The 16,955-nt window shown below is 40.1% G+C and overlaps 1 protein-coding gene across 5 annotated transcripts in view; it reads right to left on the bottom strand.

The window, feature by feature from the left end:
• ST7 (suppression of tumorigenicity 7) overlaps positions 1 to 16,955 on the bottom strand; it is a gene marked incomplete at both ends in the record, with an annotated part of 268,515 nt that overhangs the window by 14,358 nt on the left and 237,202 nt on the right. For 4 of the 5 annotated variants that reach the window (XM_080700959.1, XM_080700962.1, XM_080700958.1 and 1 more), the window contains one exon: positions 8,566 to 8,716. In XM_080700959.1, coding sequence (XP_080557085.1) covers positions 8,566 to 8,716 — 151 coding nt within the window. The remainder of the gene's footprint in view (positions 1 to 8,565; positions 8,717 to 16,955) is intronic. The other variant, XM_080700960.1, reaches the window with a different exon arrangement.

The following is a 16,955-nucleotide window of genomic DNA, read 5'->3' as shown; positions in this document are numbered from 1 at the left end:
AGGATGGCTAGAAGGATGGATATACGAATTAATGACCTCTCACCCTACCCATTATACAGACAGGAATAGAAGGTGTTTTTGATATTGGGTCTGTCTTTGTTGCCTTGTCAAAGAGGATCTCTGAAAACTTTAGACAGATTATGTGTAATAGAGAAAACTGAATTGGAATCTCAGCCCTTCCTCTTTTAATTGGTCACCTGTCCACAAGTGAGTGCTTCTTATACAACATGGACACAAGCAAGCCAAGCACTCCTACCTCAGCACTCACGGAGCTCCTTCCTGGGTGTGGGAGACATGTGCCAGAGATTCTGAAAATAAGCTTAACTGATCCCACTGCGATGAGAGCCTGAAGGAGAGCGATGTGGTGCTATACGTGTCTAACGGGGGAGCAAGAGTGTGACATCTAAAGGAGGACCTACTAGGCTAGCAGGTGCGTAACTCTGGGCAGGTCATTAATCTGAGTCCATCTGAGTCAACGTTTTGTGATGCTGGTAAAGAGCCTGTGGGTAACAGGGAGGCCCCCCTGCTGTACTCAGCACCTGGCTGCTCAAGAGAGCTTTGGTTTCTCTTTACCTTCCTGCCGTCTTTCTAAAGTTCCTGCTTTCTCTGCCAGGTCAGATCCTAGTTTGTAAATAAAGGTTTTACTTTTTTGTTGACAATTATAAGTATAAATGGCAGGACAGAAAATTATCACCAAGATGCAAATTTTATGTTCTACTTTTCACTACAATGTAAGTAACAGGCACAGAGGCCAGCTGTCTTCTGTGAGGCATTCCAGTGCGGAAAAAGAGAAAATTCAGAAGTCAAAAGCCTGGTTTGTGATCCCCACTATTCTAGTAGAAGTGAAAGAAAGAGATCTAGGGAAAATCATTTCCCTTGGTTGGATATAATGATGCTACGTTTTAATTCTGAAGATAAATTGTAGGGGTCTACAGCAGACTTACTAGTGTTTGTTAGTGACCCTCAGCAATCTTATTTTTTTCCTGCTACTTTATGATAGAACTGCTGGAATCCGCCACCACTCTGATAGGGGGCTAATATCCAGAATATACAAAGAGCTCATAGACTCTACACTAGCAAAACAAACAACCCAATCAAGAAATGGGCAACTGAACTGAATAGACACTTCACAAAAGAAGAGATACGAAGGGCCAATAGATACATGAAAAGATGTTCTACATTACTGGCCATCAGGGAGATGCAAATCAAAACTACACTGAGATTCCATCTAACCCCAGTCAGAGTGGCAAGCATAAAGAAATCAAACAACAACAAATGCTGGCGAGATGTGGGGAAAGAGGAACTCTTTTGCACTGTTGGTGGGAGTGCAAACTAGTTCAGCCACTATGGAGATCTGTGTGGAGATTCCTAAGAAAGCTGGGAACAGATCCACCATATGATCCAGCTCTACCACTCCTGGGTATTTTTCCAAAATGGTTGAACTATAGCAACATATGCATACCTATGTTCATAGCAGCACAATTTGTAATAGCCAAAATATGGAACCAACCCAGGTCTCCATCAACAGATGAACGGATTGCAGAACTTTGGGAAATACACACAATGGAATTCTATTCAGCCATAAAGAAGAACAAAATTATATCATTTGCAAGAAGATGGAAAGCCCTGGAGAACATTATGTTAAGTGAGATCAGCCAAGCACAGAAGGAGAAGGTACGTATCTTTCCTCTAATATGCACAAACTAGGGAACACAGAGGATACCAGTGGGACTCCAGATAATGGAGAGGAAATACCAGCAAAGCTTGAATGGAAAGATAGGAGAGGAGGAAGGCTGAACTTGATTAATGAGGGTCTATATCCGAATATGTGTAAAATTATTAATATGGCATGGTTACCCTGGACAACCACTGGTGGCAGGGGGGAAGGGAAAACGGGGGCGGGGGGGAGAGGGCACCAAGTATAGTTTAAATGTATACCATTTATGTTCAATAAAAAATAAAAAAAGAACTGCTGGTATCTATACCCCCCATATATGTATATGTATGTATATATAGAGAGATAGATAGATATATAGAAGTGTGTGTGTATATGTGTGCTTGTGTGTGTACCTCTCTATATACATATCTTATATCTTTGAAGCTGATGGCAAATATCCCTCACTGTAAGATGTACTTAGATATATATGGTTATATATATGTGGTTAGATACATATATGCGTGGTAAGATATATATCTATATCTATATATGTATATATACATTACACATACAACACACTATATATATGTATATATATGTGTGTGTATATATATACACACACACACACACACACACATATATATATATATATATATATATATATATATATATATATACACATTCGTATTTGTACACACACACACTCACATTTTCTCACAAGGCATTTTCATTATTTTTTAATCCCTGAACACAATTTCTGGTACAAAAGAAGAACTCAATAAATATTTGTTGAATAAGGAGATGAATAAATTAACACACAATTAAGAAGATATAAAATTTTCCTTTTAAAATCTCAGCTGAAGCCAGGTGCAATAGCACCTGCCTGTAGTCCTGGCAACTCTGGAGGTGGAGGCAGAAAGATCACTTGAGCCCAGGAATTAGGTGCCAGCTTGAGCAACACAAGGAGATCCCATTGCTTAAGAAAAGCAAAAACATGTGGGCACTTACTGAGGCTGAATTAAAGAAAGGTGCCACAGAAGGAGAAGATATATATGTTTCCTTTAATATACCCAAACTAGGGAACATAGAGGATACTAGTGAGACTCCAGATAATGGAGGTGAAATACCAGCAAAGTGTGAATGGAAGGATAGGAGAGGAGGAATGCTGAACTTGTTTAATGAGGGTCTATATCCGAATATGTGCAAAATTATGAATGTAGCATGGTTACCCTGGAAAATCATTGGTGGGAGGAGTGAAGGGAAAATGGGGGCGGGGGGAGAGGGCACCAAACATAGCTTAAATGTAAACCAAATATGTCCAATAAAAATTTTATTTAAAAAAAGGTACCAGCTGGGTCTATGAGGCCGGTGTGGGGACACATCACACCCGGTATCTGGAGACTGGCTAGCAGAGTGGGTTAGCCATGACCTGGCATGTATCTGACCACTGCTTTCTCCCAAAGTATAAAATGTAGCCTTGTATCTACTAGGGGGTGGAAGCAGGGGGAGCTTCTCCTTAGTAGCCTAGAAGGTGCCAGCCTTATGGAGGAAAGGTTTGGTTAGAGGAAATGCCCTAGGAACCGCATCTTACAGTGAGGGGTATTTGCCATTAGGTTCAAAGAGAATAAATTAGAATCACAACCTCATCCTATGCTTCAACAATGGGCCATTTTCCCCCTTTCAAAGGACATACTCTGCCTTTGTCCTCCTAAAGAACACCACCTTCGAATCTTATACATTATTTAGTGGATTCTTTGGGGGGACCTCCAAAAAGAAAATAGAGTTTTATTGGTCAAGTGGAAAAAAAAAAACAGAAACAAAGAAAGGCTAAGTGATTTACCCCATGGTGTACTCGTCTTCTGATGTATAGAACTAGAAAATTAAAGTTCACAGTCGGCAGACAACGCTGCTTTATAAAATAAATAAAGCCCAAACAGAGGCTTCAAAAGATGAAGGTAGGAGGGAGATAACGGCACTTAAGTATTTAATACAGGTAGAATAGGAGCTGTGCCATTTAAAACAGGGCCCCATAAGGCGCAATACCACTGTAAATAAGACCCAGTTGAAACGAGACCTTTCATTCATATATTTTTTTTATCGTCAACTCATACTGGCAGTAGTGTGTGTCTGAGGATAACCAGAACCTTCAGTGTTTAAAATAAGCATAATTTGGATAAGGTGGCAGCTGTGTAATAATCAAAGGAACATATTATAAAATTTTATAAATTAAAACTACTCCTTTCTTAATTATCTTGACTTTGAGGAACACATTGTATAATTTTAGGGGCTGAGGCCGTGAAGAATCAAACACTTTGGAAAGCTTTGAAATGCTGATGTATTTGTGATTGAGGATTCAGTGTTTTATTTTTTTTTCTTTAACCACCATATGTTTCAAACTCAAACAATCTCTGCTATGCATCAGCTGGACTTTGGGGTTTTATCATAAATGAAAAGTTTTTGTGGGTTTTTTGTTTTGTTTTGTTTTGTTTTGGCTTGATGGATGGAAACTCAGTTCCACAGAATGACTAATGCTCTAACATAATCAATTCATTAAAAGGGGAAGAAAAAGAAACCAAACCAAAACCAAAACCTCTACCTCTACCTCCTAAACAATATTTTTTGTCAAAACTAAGACTTTAAAAATATCCAAACAATACTCTAATAATCTTTTTTAACATGGAACCTGCTGAAATTAGGTGTTGTTACCCTCTCCCTATATTTTCTTTCTAATAAAGAAGGGAAGTTGGGTGGGAGTTGAGGAATGGCCTTAAATTTCAGAATGAAGAAAAAAAATGATTCAAAGGAGAAAACCTAGGCTGAGGCTGGAGATGTCAAAAGGCACCACCAAGTGGTGCACTGGGGGAAGTGCAGCCTCCTCTGCTCTAGCACAGCCCGCCCAGGACCAGGCCTCCAGAGAGGGAGCTGTCGCCACTGCCCTGAAGCAGCAACCTGAGGCGAGATTGTGTTTGTTCTCCTAAAAAGCTGAGATGGCCATTTCTATCCTAATTGAGAACATTATCAGGAAGAGTAAGTGAAAAGATGGAGATGCAAACCTTTCATAAATTCCAGTTACATAAACATGGTTTAAGTGTATTCTCAAGCACTTAGTACATAGCAAGCATGCTCATGGTTTTCTTTATAAAACTAAATGTCATGTTTCTCGTTGAAAAACTGAGTGGAAGTATGACTGATTTTGACTGGTATCACAGCTACCTGATTTTCAAAGGAATTTTTTATCTGTAAGGATCAAATGTCAATTTTCATTTTCTTAGAGGTTTATGATTTCCTTGCCCTACTGTATTATGTCTAAAAGTTTACCCCCTCTTTTATCCCAATAAATCAATGTAAACCAATCTCATTCCCCGGATACTGCTACCTTCCTTGGTCTTGCAGCCCCCAAATGCCTCTTCATATTTCTTATACTTCCAGATGATCAGAGTATCTCCCCAACATTATCTGATCACCAATTTACAAAGAGAATTTCTAGCTATTCTCCATGGGATTCTACTTTTTTTTTTTTTACAGTGATGTCATCCCTAACACCTTGTCTTTATCACCCCTTGTCTCATCCCCTTCTAAGTCCTTTCTATCGGGTTGGATGTTATCAATCAGATCCAACTGGTAAGCTTCTATAACTTTCCAAGATGCCAATGTATAAATATGCTCTTGTTTGGTAGATCAATTATCTGCTTAATTTTTCCATAACTAACACTAGATGAAGCTTCTCACATTCAAATCTGTTGGGCTTTTTAGATTCTCATGTTTAAATAAAAATTTCGTTTGTCCTTTTGCATAAGATGTGTATCTTCTATGCAGCAATGAGCCCAAGTCAGAGGGGAGTGTGTCCATGCCCACACCCTCTCAAAGGAGTGTGCCACATCTTAACATATCAAAATACAACTGCTGACCAGGACACCTCGGTGTGTTATTACACTTAACAAACAGGGGTAGAAGCATTAGTCAAATCAATATCCCTCAAGTAATAAACAGTAAAGTATATAAGTGAACCCACTATTCCTTAAAATAATTTTCCAAAACAAATAAATTTCAACCATCTTTGAGTCCCATCTCTGTCAATTTATTTTTACCCCATCCTAGTTTGCTCCCCTACCACCTCCCTTCCTGCACCAAGTTGGATTCTTGCAGGTTGTAGAAGGGCAGGAAAAGGAAGGAAGAGAGATTATCAAAATGGAAATGAAAGCAAAAAAGATAAAAAGAGTGAAAGAATTAAAAAAATATAAAGCTGTTCAGAGTAGAGATAAATTATTAAAAAATTATCGAAAGACTAGTATTTATTGTTTTGTTTTCCCATAAGAGAAAAATTGCTACACATTGTGCCTGTTTTTCTTAGATTAGTATAATCAGAATTTCAGAGTACATGTTGTCTAATAATCTGTCTTGGGTCTTCTTTAATTTATATTCTCATACAGTGTCCTTGCTTTTAGTCCTTTCCTAGTTCTTCAAGGCTCCACTGAAAATCTCATCTGATCTTAAGGTTACTTATGACTGCTCTACCCTGGAGACCTCTCCCTTCTGAAGAGCCACCAGGCAGCTGCTGCATGCTGATTTTAATCCTTCCAATTAGACAACATATTTCTCCGGGGCTAGGAGAATTTTTCACCTGTCATTACAGACTCTCCTCCTTACATGGAATGTCAGTATCCATAGAGAGGTTGTAACTCAGACTTATTTATCCCAACATCTACCCGACAGGCCTTAGACATTTATCCATTCACAACAATGCTACAGCTCTCACCAACACCTGGGTCCAGAGGACTCATTTTGCACAAAAATGTACCTGCTTTGCCTCTGCAGTGGCCAACCTGGCTCCAGGGCAGGATAACTGTGGCTCTTAGCCAGCTGTTCCAGAAAGGCCACTATGAAGTGGTAACCAGAGTCCAGCACAAGGCCTAGTCCCATGCCAAAAATTATTATGATGTTAAGAAACTGCCCAAGTCTGCAACAAGGGGCGTTAGGGTGGTAAAGACCTCCTTTAAAATGCTTTAGCTTTACCCCAACTGCTTATATATTGGTATTCTCAAGCTTTAGTGTGGCATCACACTAGCAATACATGACCACCACCATGGGAAAGGGAACACCTAAGGACTGTCTTAGTAATGGACCACCACAGAAAACAAGAGCTAAATTTTTGCAAATCCTTATTATTCATCATGAACACTAGGGACAAAATAGTTTAAGGATTTTTTGTTGTTGTTGTTTTTAAAGAAATTGTCAAAGAAAGAAACTTTCATAAATGGATGTTGGATTTTGTCAAATGCTTTTTCAGCATCTATTGATATGATTATGTGGTTTTTGTTCCAGTTCTATTATGTGGTGAATAATGTATATTGATTTACATATGTTGAACCAGGCTTGCTTTTCTGGGATGAAACTGACTTGGTTGTGGTGTACAATTCTCTTGATATGGTTTTGAATGTGTATAGTTAATATTTTGTTTAGAATTTTTGCATCTATGTTCATCAAGAATATTGGTCTGTAATTTTTTTTCTTGAGGTATTTTTATTTTGTTTTGGGATTAATGTGATACTGGCCTCGTAGAAGGAATTTGGGAGAATTACATCTCTTTCAATTTCCCGGGACAAGTTGTGAAGTATTGGGATTAGTTCTTCACTGAAGGTTTTGTAGAATTCAGCTGGAAACCCATCAGGGCCTGGGCTTTTCTTTGATGACAGTATTTTTATTGCTGTTTCTATTTCTTTGCTTGCTATTGGTTGGTTTAGGATTGCTATGTCCTCTTGGTTCAATTTAGGCAAGTTATATGTGCTTAGAAATCTGTCAATTTCTTCCATGTTTTCCAGTCTATTGGAGTATAAATTTTCAAAATAGTTTGATAATCCTTTGAATTTCCTCACTGTCTGTGGTGATGTCTCCTTTTTAATTTCTGGTTTTAATAATTTGAGTTGATTCTCTCTTTCTTTTGGTTAGGTTGGTCAGGGGTTTGTCAATCTCATTAATCTTTTCAAAGAACTAGCTTTTTGTTTTGTTGATTCTTTGAATTGTTTTTTAATTCTCTATATCATTTTATTTCTGCTCTGATTTCAGTAATTTACTGCCTTCTGTTGTCTTTGGGATTAGACTGTTGCAGTCTTTCTAGGTCCTTGCGATGTGTCATCAGGTTGTTTACTTGGCAACCCTCTCTTCTTCCTATGTGGGCACTCAATGCTAGAAACTTTCCTTTCTTTTTTTTTGGGGGGGGGCGGGTCTGGGGATGGAACCCAGGGCCATTCGACATCCAAACTAAAACCCTGCCCTATTTTTATTCTTTATTTTGAAACAGGGTCTCACTAAGTTGCAGAGGGCCTCAGTAAGTAGCTGGCTGTCCGCTAAGTGCAATCCTCAGGTCTCAGCCTCCTGAAAGCTGAGATTACAAGCATATGCCACCACAGCTGGCTTAAACTTTCCTTCAAAGTGTCCCATAGATTTTGAAAAGTTATGTCTCTATTTTCATTTAGTTCCAGGAATTTCTTTATTTCTCCCTTTATTTTTGATTGTACCCACTCATCATTCAATAGTGTATCATTCAGGACTCCAGATAATGGAGGGGAAACCTCAGCAAAGCTGAAATGGAAGGGTAGGAGAGGAAAAAGGCTGAGGTTGATTAATGGAGAAGCTACATCTGAATATGTGTAAAAATATGAATGTAGCATGGTCAACCTAGACACTCATTGTTGGGATGGGGGAAGGGAAGGGGGGAAGGGCACCAAGCACAGTCTGAATGTATGCCATTTTCAAAATGATCCACATAAAAATAAAATAAAAAAACAAAGAGGGAAAGACACCTAGGGACGTGTGAATGTATGAATGTGTCACTTTGAATCTTACTATGATGTATGATTGCAATGTACCAATAAAAGTATTAAAATGCTAAAAAAAAGAAAATTACTTACTGCCTTCCCACGTACAATGCAAAAGATTCAAAGCCCCTTCCACTCTCTTCCAGTGAGCAAGATGAAAGAAAGCATATGCTATTGCTTCACTGTCTCCTCTCTTCAGGATATGTTCTGGGGGTAGGATTAAGCTTTTCATTTCTAGTAGGTACTGAAATAAAAAAGGCAGGAGACAGATGTGTTAATACATAGTAATTTGGAATTCAATATTGAAATAGGTTGATTTCCACAGAGCCAGCATTTACAAGTATTTCATCAAACCTGCAACCTCATTAACTACATTTGAAGGCAATTACTAAAACATCCAGCCATTCAATGTTTGCTGACAGATTATTAGTCTTGTAATAGTTTCCTATAGTGCAGATCAGAGCTTGCAGGCTAAGATATCCTAATCAAAGAAATAAATACAGATTTAAAGAGCATAAAGAAAAATGCAGAAGACTCAATAATTTGGTGTAATTTTATAACCAGAACGAAATACCCAAATGGACGCATTGAAAGTCAAGAAGTTGTATGGCTCATCAATGCACTACAGAGACTGGAGACTGACTAGTGCTGCCAATTATTTTTTTCTAGACATATATGTCAAGGACTCTGAAGGGCTTTTTCTATGAAAAGAGCCACCCAAGCTGCTAAGATGTAAGAGGAGGAAGGGAGGTGGTCTGCACATGAGAAAACCAAACAGTGAGGAACAGTCCAGACCATGAACATAATGTTCTCTTAGATCCTTTCCCAAGGACTGGAAACATCTCACCTTTCCCCTCTTCGTTTCTATATTCTACAAAGGAGGTGGGAGAACAGGTAGGAGTTGTCTTCTCCTGGGGGCTGAAGGATGACTACACTGCCATTTTAATTCTTTCATATTTGTTAAAGAATAGAAAGGGAAGGTAATTTTGGAGGGTATTTTACATTTGTAAATGTTCACTATTTACTGTTGGCTGGTATTCTCCTGGTGCCCCATTCCTCCTAATCTCCCTGCTCTGGTTCATGCCCAACACATCACGTGCACACACTCCACCACCACCATCACCTCAGCCACAATCATCATTACAACACACGCAACTCCTTTAAAATGGAGATCAGCAAGCCATAGAGGGATGTGTACAGTGTACAGGAGACAAACTTTAATGTCAGAGATAATTGCATGTGGATTTTTTTGTCAGTGGATATTTATGAACGAGGGTGAAGGATGGAAGAGTCCTGACACACAGGATGAAGAGCACTGCACCACTGTCCATGTTTCATTATCTTGTAGCTGAGGACTTGTACCCTTTGGGCATCAACCAGCTGCCTCTCCGCTTCTTCTCCTTTTGGCGTGCTTGGGTCATGGGTTATAGCCATCCAGGAACAGGGAGACACATTTGGCTTCTTTGTTCAGCAATGGAAACTTTCTAAAATTTGGATCGGACATTTCAAGAAATCTCCAAGCCTCTGGCCTCAAAAAGAGAATTGTGAACAGATACTGCACTTCAGGGCAGCTGGGGAAGAAAGCCCTCCCAGATAGAAAGCCCTCAACATGAGGACTTCTTTCCAGACTGGTCAATAAAAGGCATTTATTATTTTGAAGAAAATTTCTCAAAGCATGCGTTCTAAAAGAACTTTTTGGTTATTTGCCTTTTTTGATCCTACAAACTATTGCTTTCTTTCTAGATCTTGTTTCAAGATAATGCAGGACAAAAACAACTTTGGGGAAGGCAGGTGTGTTGGAACAGGCTTGTAATCCCAGTACTTGAGAGCCTGAGACAGGAGGATCTCAGGTTTGAAGACAGCCTCAGTGAGTAGTGAGACTCTCATCAACTAGCGAGACCCTCTTTCAAAATAAAAATTTTTTAAAAGGGGGACTAGGGCTGTAGCTCAGAGGTAGAATGCCCCTGGGTTTAATTCCTAGTACCAAAAAAAAATCTTTGGGGAAAAGTAGTGATGGAGAATTACCTAACAATATAACTATATTTGTGATGTCAATCACAGTATAAATATAAAAGGTGGCCAGGCATCATGTGCATGCCCATTATCTCAGAACTTGGGAGGCTGAAACAGGAGGATTCCAAGTTCAAGACCAGCATGTAATAACGTAAGAGAGATTCTGTTTCAAAATTAAAAATAAAATAGGGCTGATGGGGGTGGGTAGCTCAGAGGTAGAATATCCCTGGGCTCAGTACCCAGTACCACACACACACACAAATAAAAGTAAATGAAAATATATAAAAGGTGGACTTTATAAAGTTCAGAGATTACCTGTCTATATCCCCTTGTGATTTTGTTATCTTAGTAGAAGCCATTATTATGTATGTTATTACTACTTGTGATAGTCTTAAACACAAGATATATATATATATATGTATATAAACATAACTTAGATATCTTATATATAATTTAATATATATAAGATTATATATAACATAACTTATAAATAACTTGAAAGTGCTATAAATTATATATATTTTTAGAGTAAGTTAGAAACAAAAGATCATTTTGCTACCTTTAATAATCATCAGGAAAAAAATGAGAAGAAAAATTCCTCGCCTAATGAGAGCCTCAGAATAACATTTTGATCTGTGTTTCTTATAATTGTATTCATAGCCATCCTGTCTTTCAAACAGATACCTTTTAAAATAAAGATCATGCTGTATAAAATCTGAAACAAACTAAATATGTAAACAACTAGTCATGTGTCCCAGTTTAAGTCTCTTTAGGGACACTGAAAATAAGATGGTGGCTAGCAGAAAAGTGTAAACTACCATTCCTTTTATTTCTATAATTAGGAAAGGCTCCAAAATTGATTCACTAAGCATCTTCTCTTGTTCTAAAGGCCCTTTTGAAATAGGGGCAACTGAGAAGACCGGGGCCTGGAAGTCATCCACATTAGTGGGTTGAAGATAAACTAGGAGGAAGTGGGGCAGAGAAAATTTAGTGGAGGGGGGATTCAGAAATGACCAAAGGAAGCAGTGGATCTGCTCTGTCCCTGTCCTATATGGCGGCTTCTGCCTCATGTAGATGCTTTTGATTAAAATAATATAAAATAAAAAATTCAATGATCCTATCTCTCTAGCTACACTTGAAGTCCTTAAGCATTCCATGTGAATAATGATGACTGTTTTGAACAATGCAGGGACCATTTCCATTATTGCTGAAAACTCTTTTGGATTGTACTGCTGTAGAAAATGGTTTCTAATCTCCAAATAACAGAACCATTTTTTAACATGAAAACATTTCACAGACACCCATAATAGAAATCATCAGTGTGGTACCACCTGATACAGGATGACAAAAGCCATAGTACACACATTCATTTTAAAGCATTGTTGACTACTAGGGCACCTATATACATTTGAAAAATAGACATACACATGGTATGAGACAGATGGCTTACTCAGCCTGCAGGCTGAGTGGGATGCATATGGTTTCAAGGACATCATCTGCAGCCCCAAATGTAGGCTGTGAGGTAATGCCTTATTTCTCCCCTAAGCCCCCTCTGATCTTTGTGTATATGTACTTTTCATATGCTTCCTTATATAAATTACTCATGTCATTTTCTTAGCTGAATCAAGACCATGAACCTTGTCATCTTAATTTTTCCTAATGCACTTCCTAAACTTCCTCACACACACACACACACACACACACACACACACACACACACACACACATATACACACATATATATATACATATATATACATATACATATATATACATATATACATATATACATATGTATATATGTATATACACACACACACACACACACACACACACACACACAAACGTAGTATTAAAATCTTTCTAGCCTTTTCAAATGAGCATCCCTGACCCAGGTAACTTCATGAAGCCAACCAAAGCACCTCACCAAAGAAACTCAGCTCTGCTTTCTCATTGTATCTATGTTATGCCTGAAATAGGCTATGCCCATAAAGGAGATTTATACTCCTTTATAGTTCCAAACAGAATGTTGGCCCTAACCAAATGATGAGGACTAATAACAACAATGTGTTATGTTTTTGGCCAAACTTAAAATGGCTGGCAAGATCAATTCTCAACATGTGCAGCATTTAAATTAGAAAGGCATGGAACAACATTTCACATCCTACTTGTCAAGAGAAAAATAAATGGAAGAGGGCAGATCCCTATCCACAAGTATGCAGAAATCAATTAGAATAGCTGTAGCTCGCAAATCAGAGAACACACTTTGCCTGTCTGCGTTAACCGCTTGGCTTCTAACAGCTAAGCCAGCACACTTGCTATCTCGACGGCCTTCTGCCTCTAACTTCCTCCCCAGATTCTCAGTCACACTGATCGAAGTATAGAACCTTTAGAGGCTTCGGAAACAACTTTTCAAAAGCTGTTTGTGTCACAATCTAGTTGCCTATGCTCGATACAAGAGCACATAAAACCACAACATACACAAAGGAGCAGAGGATTCTGGTCTTTGTATGGGGGTGGTGGCCATGCGTGCAGGTGTTGATTCTAGGATGTTCACCTACACGGAAAGCTGCAGAAGAGATGTGGCCTATCACAGGCTACCCCTTGTGACTGCTAAGGTGTCTTCCATTATGGTCTTAAAATTCTACAATAACTGGAGTGAGCTGGGCGTGGTGGCGCACGCTTGTAATCCCAGCATTCTGGAGACTGAGACCGTAGGATCGTGGTTCGTGGACAGCCTCAGCTACTTAGTGAGGCCCTCTGCAACTCAGTGAGACCCGGTTTCAAAATAAAGAATAAAAAATAGGGCAGGGGGTGTAGCTTGGAGGTCAAATGCCCATGGGTTCCATCCCCAGGCCCCCCCCAAAAAAAAACTGGAGTGAAAATGACCCCAAAGTTATCTTTCACATAGATATGAATGCCAAAAATTAATCCAGAACCCTTTTTGCAATTTTAGATACCAACAATAACAGAAGTCATATGAAAATCATCAGCAAAACATAGGCATAAACAATATGTGAAAGAATGGGGTACAGCACATTCAATTGCGGTGCATTTAGTGGATGGCTGTCAAGTTGCTCCCAAAACATGGCAGTGGAAAATGTTTGTGATACATTACTAAGAAAAAAAGAAATCACTGCACCATACTACATATAGCAGATTATTATTTTAATAAAAATGTATATATAGGCATTGAACACATTGGAAGGCCAAAGACTGAATGTTACTGGGGGCTAAATATTCAGTTTTCATGAGAGATCAATTTCTTTTGTGCTCCTTCTGTGCTTTCCAAGTTTTTAAAATAAGTAGCTATTTTTACTCCTGATAAATGCATGTATGCATATGTGTGTATGTATTTTTTGTAATAACAAACCTGTTTTCTAAACTTTCATAAAAAAGCACACAAAAATAAACCATACAAACAATAACAAAACTGTAACCAGGCATGGAAATTGGGGGCATATCTACAACTAGCTCTGCTAAAAGACTCTAAACTCCCAAAATATGTCTTTAGAAATAGCAGTAGAGAGTCCTGAGAATAAAATCTGCACCATTTGGAAGAGAAGCTACGTATGCTGGACTTCTAAGCTGCCTGATCCCTGGGCTCAACGGGATACGCAAGTGAAGGAGGCTGGGAACACCACAAGGGGCCAAGGCTCATGCAGGTCTCACTGATGGAGAATGGAGGATGCATCACAAATGTGCCCTGGCTCCCCTTATCTGCATCTGCCACTGTGGACCACTGTCTGGAGTCCTGGCTATGAGAACTGGGACACACTACTTAATTTCACTTCTGTTCACCTGTGAAAATGTGGTGACAAAAATATACAGCTTTTTTCTTCTAAGTTTTGAAGATTACATAAGACACTATACATAAAGCCTTCACGGAGTACCTGATACAGTAAATGGTAGCTATTTTTGCTCACACACAAAAAATGAAATCTTCCTATTACTGTGGAGGTGAGTTGGGGTTTTTGTGTATGGTTCTCTAGACTCAGAAAACTCAGTCTGTTTCTAGATAAAACATGTGAGAGTGTTGTCATAGTAGCAGATCGGGTTAAGAACTGACCAGGTACTGACTGACCAATATAAAAGTCAGTACTAAGCAAAGCTGAAAGGCCAACTTAGACCTGGTGACCTGTGGTACCACTCAGCGCCCACATTACAACAGCACTTACTTCTTCCTTCTACTCATCAGTTATTTTGTTTCATTTGAAAAAAATATGTAATTGCCCACAATGTGTCCCAAGGAAAGGTGGGAGTGCTGCAGTATGTCTCAAGGACAGAGAAATATAAGTGCCCACAGTATACCTCAAGGGTATGGCTATGGGAACACCCATGGCTTTCCCAAGGACACAGATATGAGAGGACCTACTGTGTACCCCAAGAACACAGATGTGGGAGCATGTATAATGTGTCCAAAGGACACAGAAACACGAGTGGCACAATGTGTCCCAAGAATGCAGATATAAGAATACACACAGTATGCCCCAAGTACATGGATCTAGGAGCATCTGCAGTGTATCTCAAAGATACAGATAAGGGAGCGCTCACAGTGTGCCCCTAAGGACACAGATCTGGAAGCACCAATGATTTATCTCCAAGATGTGAGTATCGATCAGGTTTGGTCCTTACCTTGATGCTCTATAATCTTTGTGGGAGTGTTGGGGTGGTGGTAATGGGCAGCGGAGGGGTGAGGGAGAAATAGGTATAGGCAAGGAGAGAGAGGGCAAGGTACAGGCAAAGACACAATACTCAACACCATACGTGCCTTCGTAAGAGTACTAAGTATACCCTTAGCACTCAGAAAGCAAATGGAGAGGATTGTGTCTGAAAAGGCTTCACGGATACAGAAGACACAGACAAGCTGATTAAATGAGCAAGAGTTTGCCCTGCACAGCTGGGGAAGGAGCCCCGTAGGCCAGGAGCAAGGCTAGGCAGTGGTCCCAAAGCATCACAGGGCACCCTGTGCACATAATGTGGTAAAGCCCAAGTATTAGGATATTAACTGCCAGTGCTGGCTAAGCACTGACACAAGCCAAGCATTACCTTAGTGACTCTGTGGGGGAGCGAATATTATTCCCATTTCATAGATGGGAAAATGGAGGCTGGAGGCTCAGCAGCTTGCCCTGGGTTGTGCAGGTTGTGCACGTGACAGAACCTGCACGGGAGCTCAGGCTCCGCCACTGTCTCAGGAAGGGAAGCAGGGGCGGCAGGCGGTGGAAAGCCTGTGATGTGGTCCTGAGTGTGCCTTTTACTCTTAGACACAGAATAATTTGTTTAAAGAAAATAAAATGGGGACCAGCGCAGGAACCTAGGACAAGTCTGAGGAATCCTTACAACTCTTCAAAAGACCATTTGAAAACCACCCCAAGCACAATCAGGAACTGAGTGGGTGCTGTGTATAGATTTGAGAGAAATGGTGCCAGCTGTGTGTGGGGCCACGAGACAGAGGAGAGATGGGAGATAGCAAAGTCTTAGCAAGCTTCTATCACAACCGAGGGAGAGTGACAAAACCGGGGGGAGGGCTTCCCCAGGACTTAGTGTCTGGCTGAATCTGTGAGTGAGAAGAAATCAAGGGGGACTACGAAGGTGTTAGCTTAGAAAACCAGAATATCATGAGGTCCTTAGCGAGGATAAAGATACCAGAGGAAAAAAGAGGCTAAGGTAACAAGAATAGCTTCCAGTGCCTGCAGCTCATCCCTAGAGAGAGGCCTGAGGGCAGCAGGTGCCCCTGGCAGCCGGTATGGAGCCAGAGAGAGAGGCTGGAGAGAAGCTGGGGTGCTGCAGGCTAGAGGCAAGAGCTGGGCTGCGGAGCCCAGGAGCTCTCCCAGGAGAGTTTTGAGCAAGAAGAGAGGGTTCTCCCTCAAACCAATCTGCAGGGCAGGGTGGGAAGAGAAAGGACACAGGAGGAGAGTTCCCAGACCTTGGCATTGGCCCATAAAGATGTCATGAAGCTGAGATAGGCCCCAGATATAAAAAGTGGCTAGGGGCTGCAGGAGCAGCTTAGTGGTAGAACATATACTTAGCATGAGCAAAGCCCTGAGTTCAATCCCTAGCACCCACAAAACAAAACAAAACGCAAAAACAACGGGGAGGAGGGGTGTCAGTGGACCAAATGCTGAGCGGAGGTGAATAGGAGGAGGCGGAAACATCTGGTGGTCCCCATGAACCCTGGTGGGGAAGGCCCTCTTGGGCTGATCACGGCAGAGGTGGCCTTTGCGTGGGTAGCCTGGGTGGGAGCAGCTGCAGTGTTTTTTGTCTTAAAGAAATTTCTATTCCTGAGAAATGTGACTTAAAAACTGGTGCCTGTTCATTTTCCTTTGGGTCATATTTCTCCAATACATTCTCCTCACTCTAATCCCTCCCCCACCCCCCAAAAAAGGCATGGGAACAAAATATGACTCAATTCAAAGAAATTTATATTGAAATAATATTTCTGAAATGTGCAATTGATATACAATATCATA

Source organism: Muscardinus avellanarius (genome assembly GCF_963383645.1).
Source record: "Muscardinus avellanarius genome assembly, chromosome: 9".
Lineage (NCBI taxonomy): Eukaryota > Metazoa > Chordata > Mammalia > Rodentia > Gliridae > Muscardinus > Muscardinus avellanarius.
This window is presented reverse-complemented; position numbering and strand designations above follow the sequence as displayed.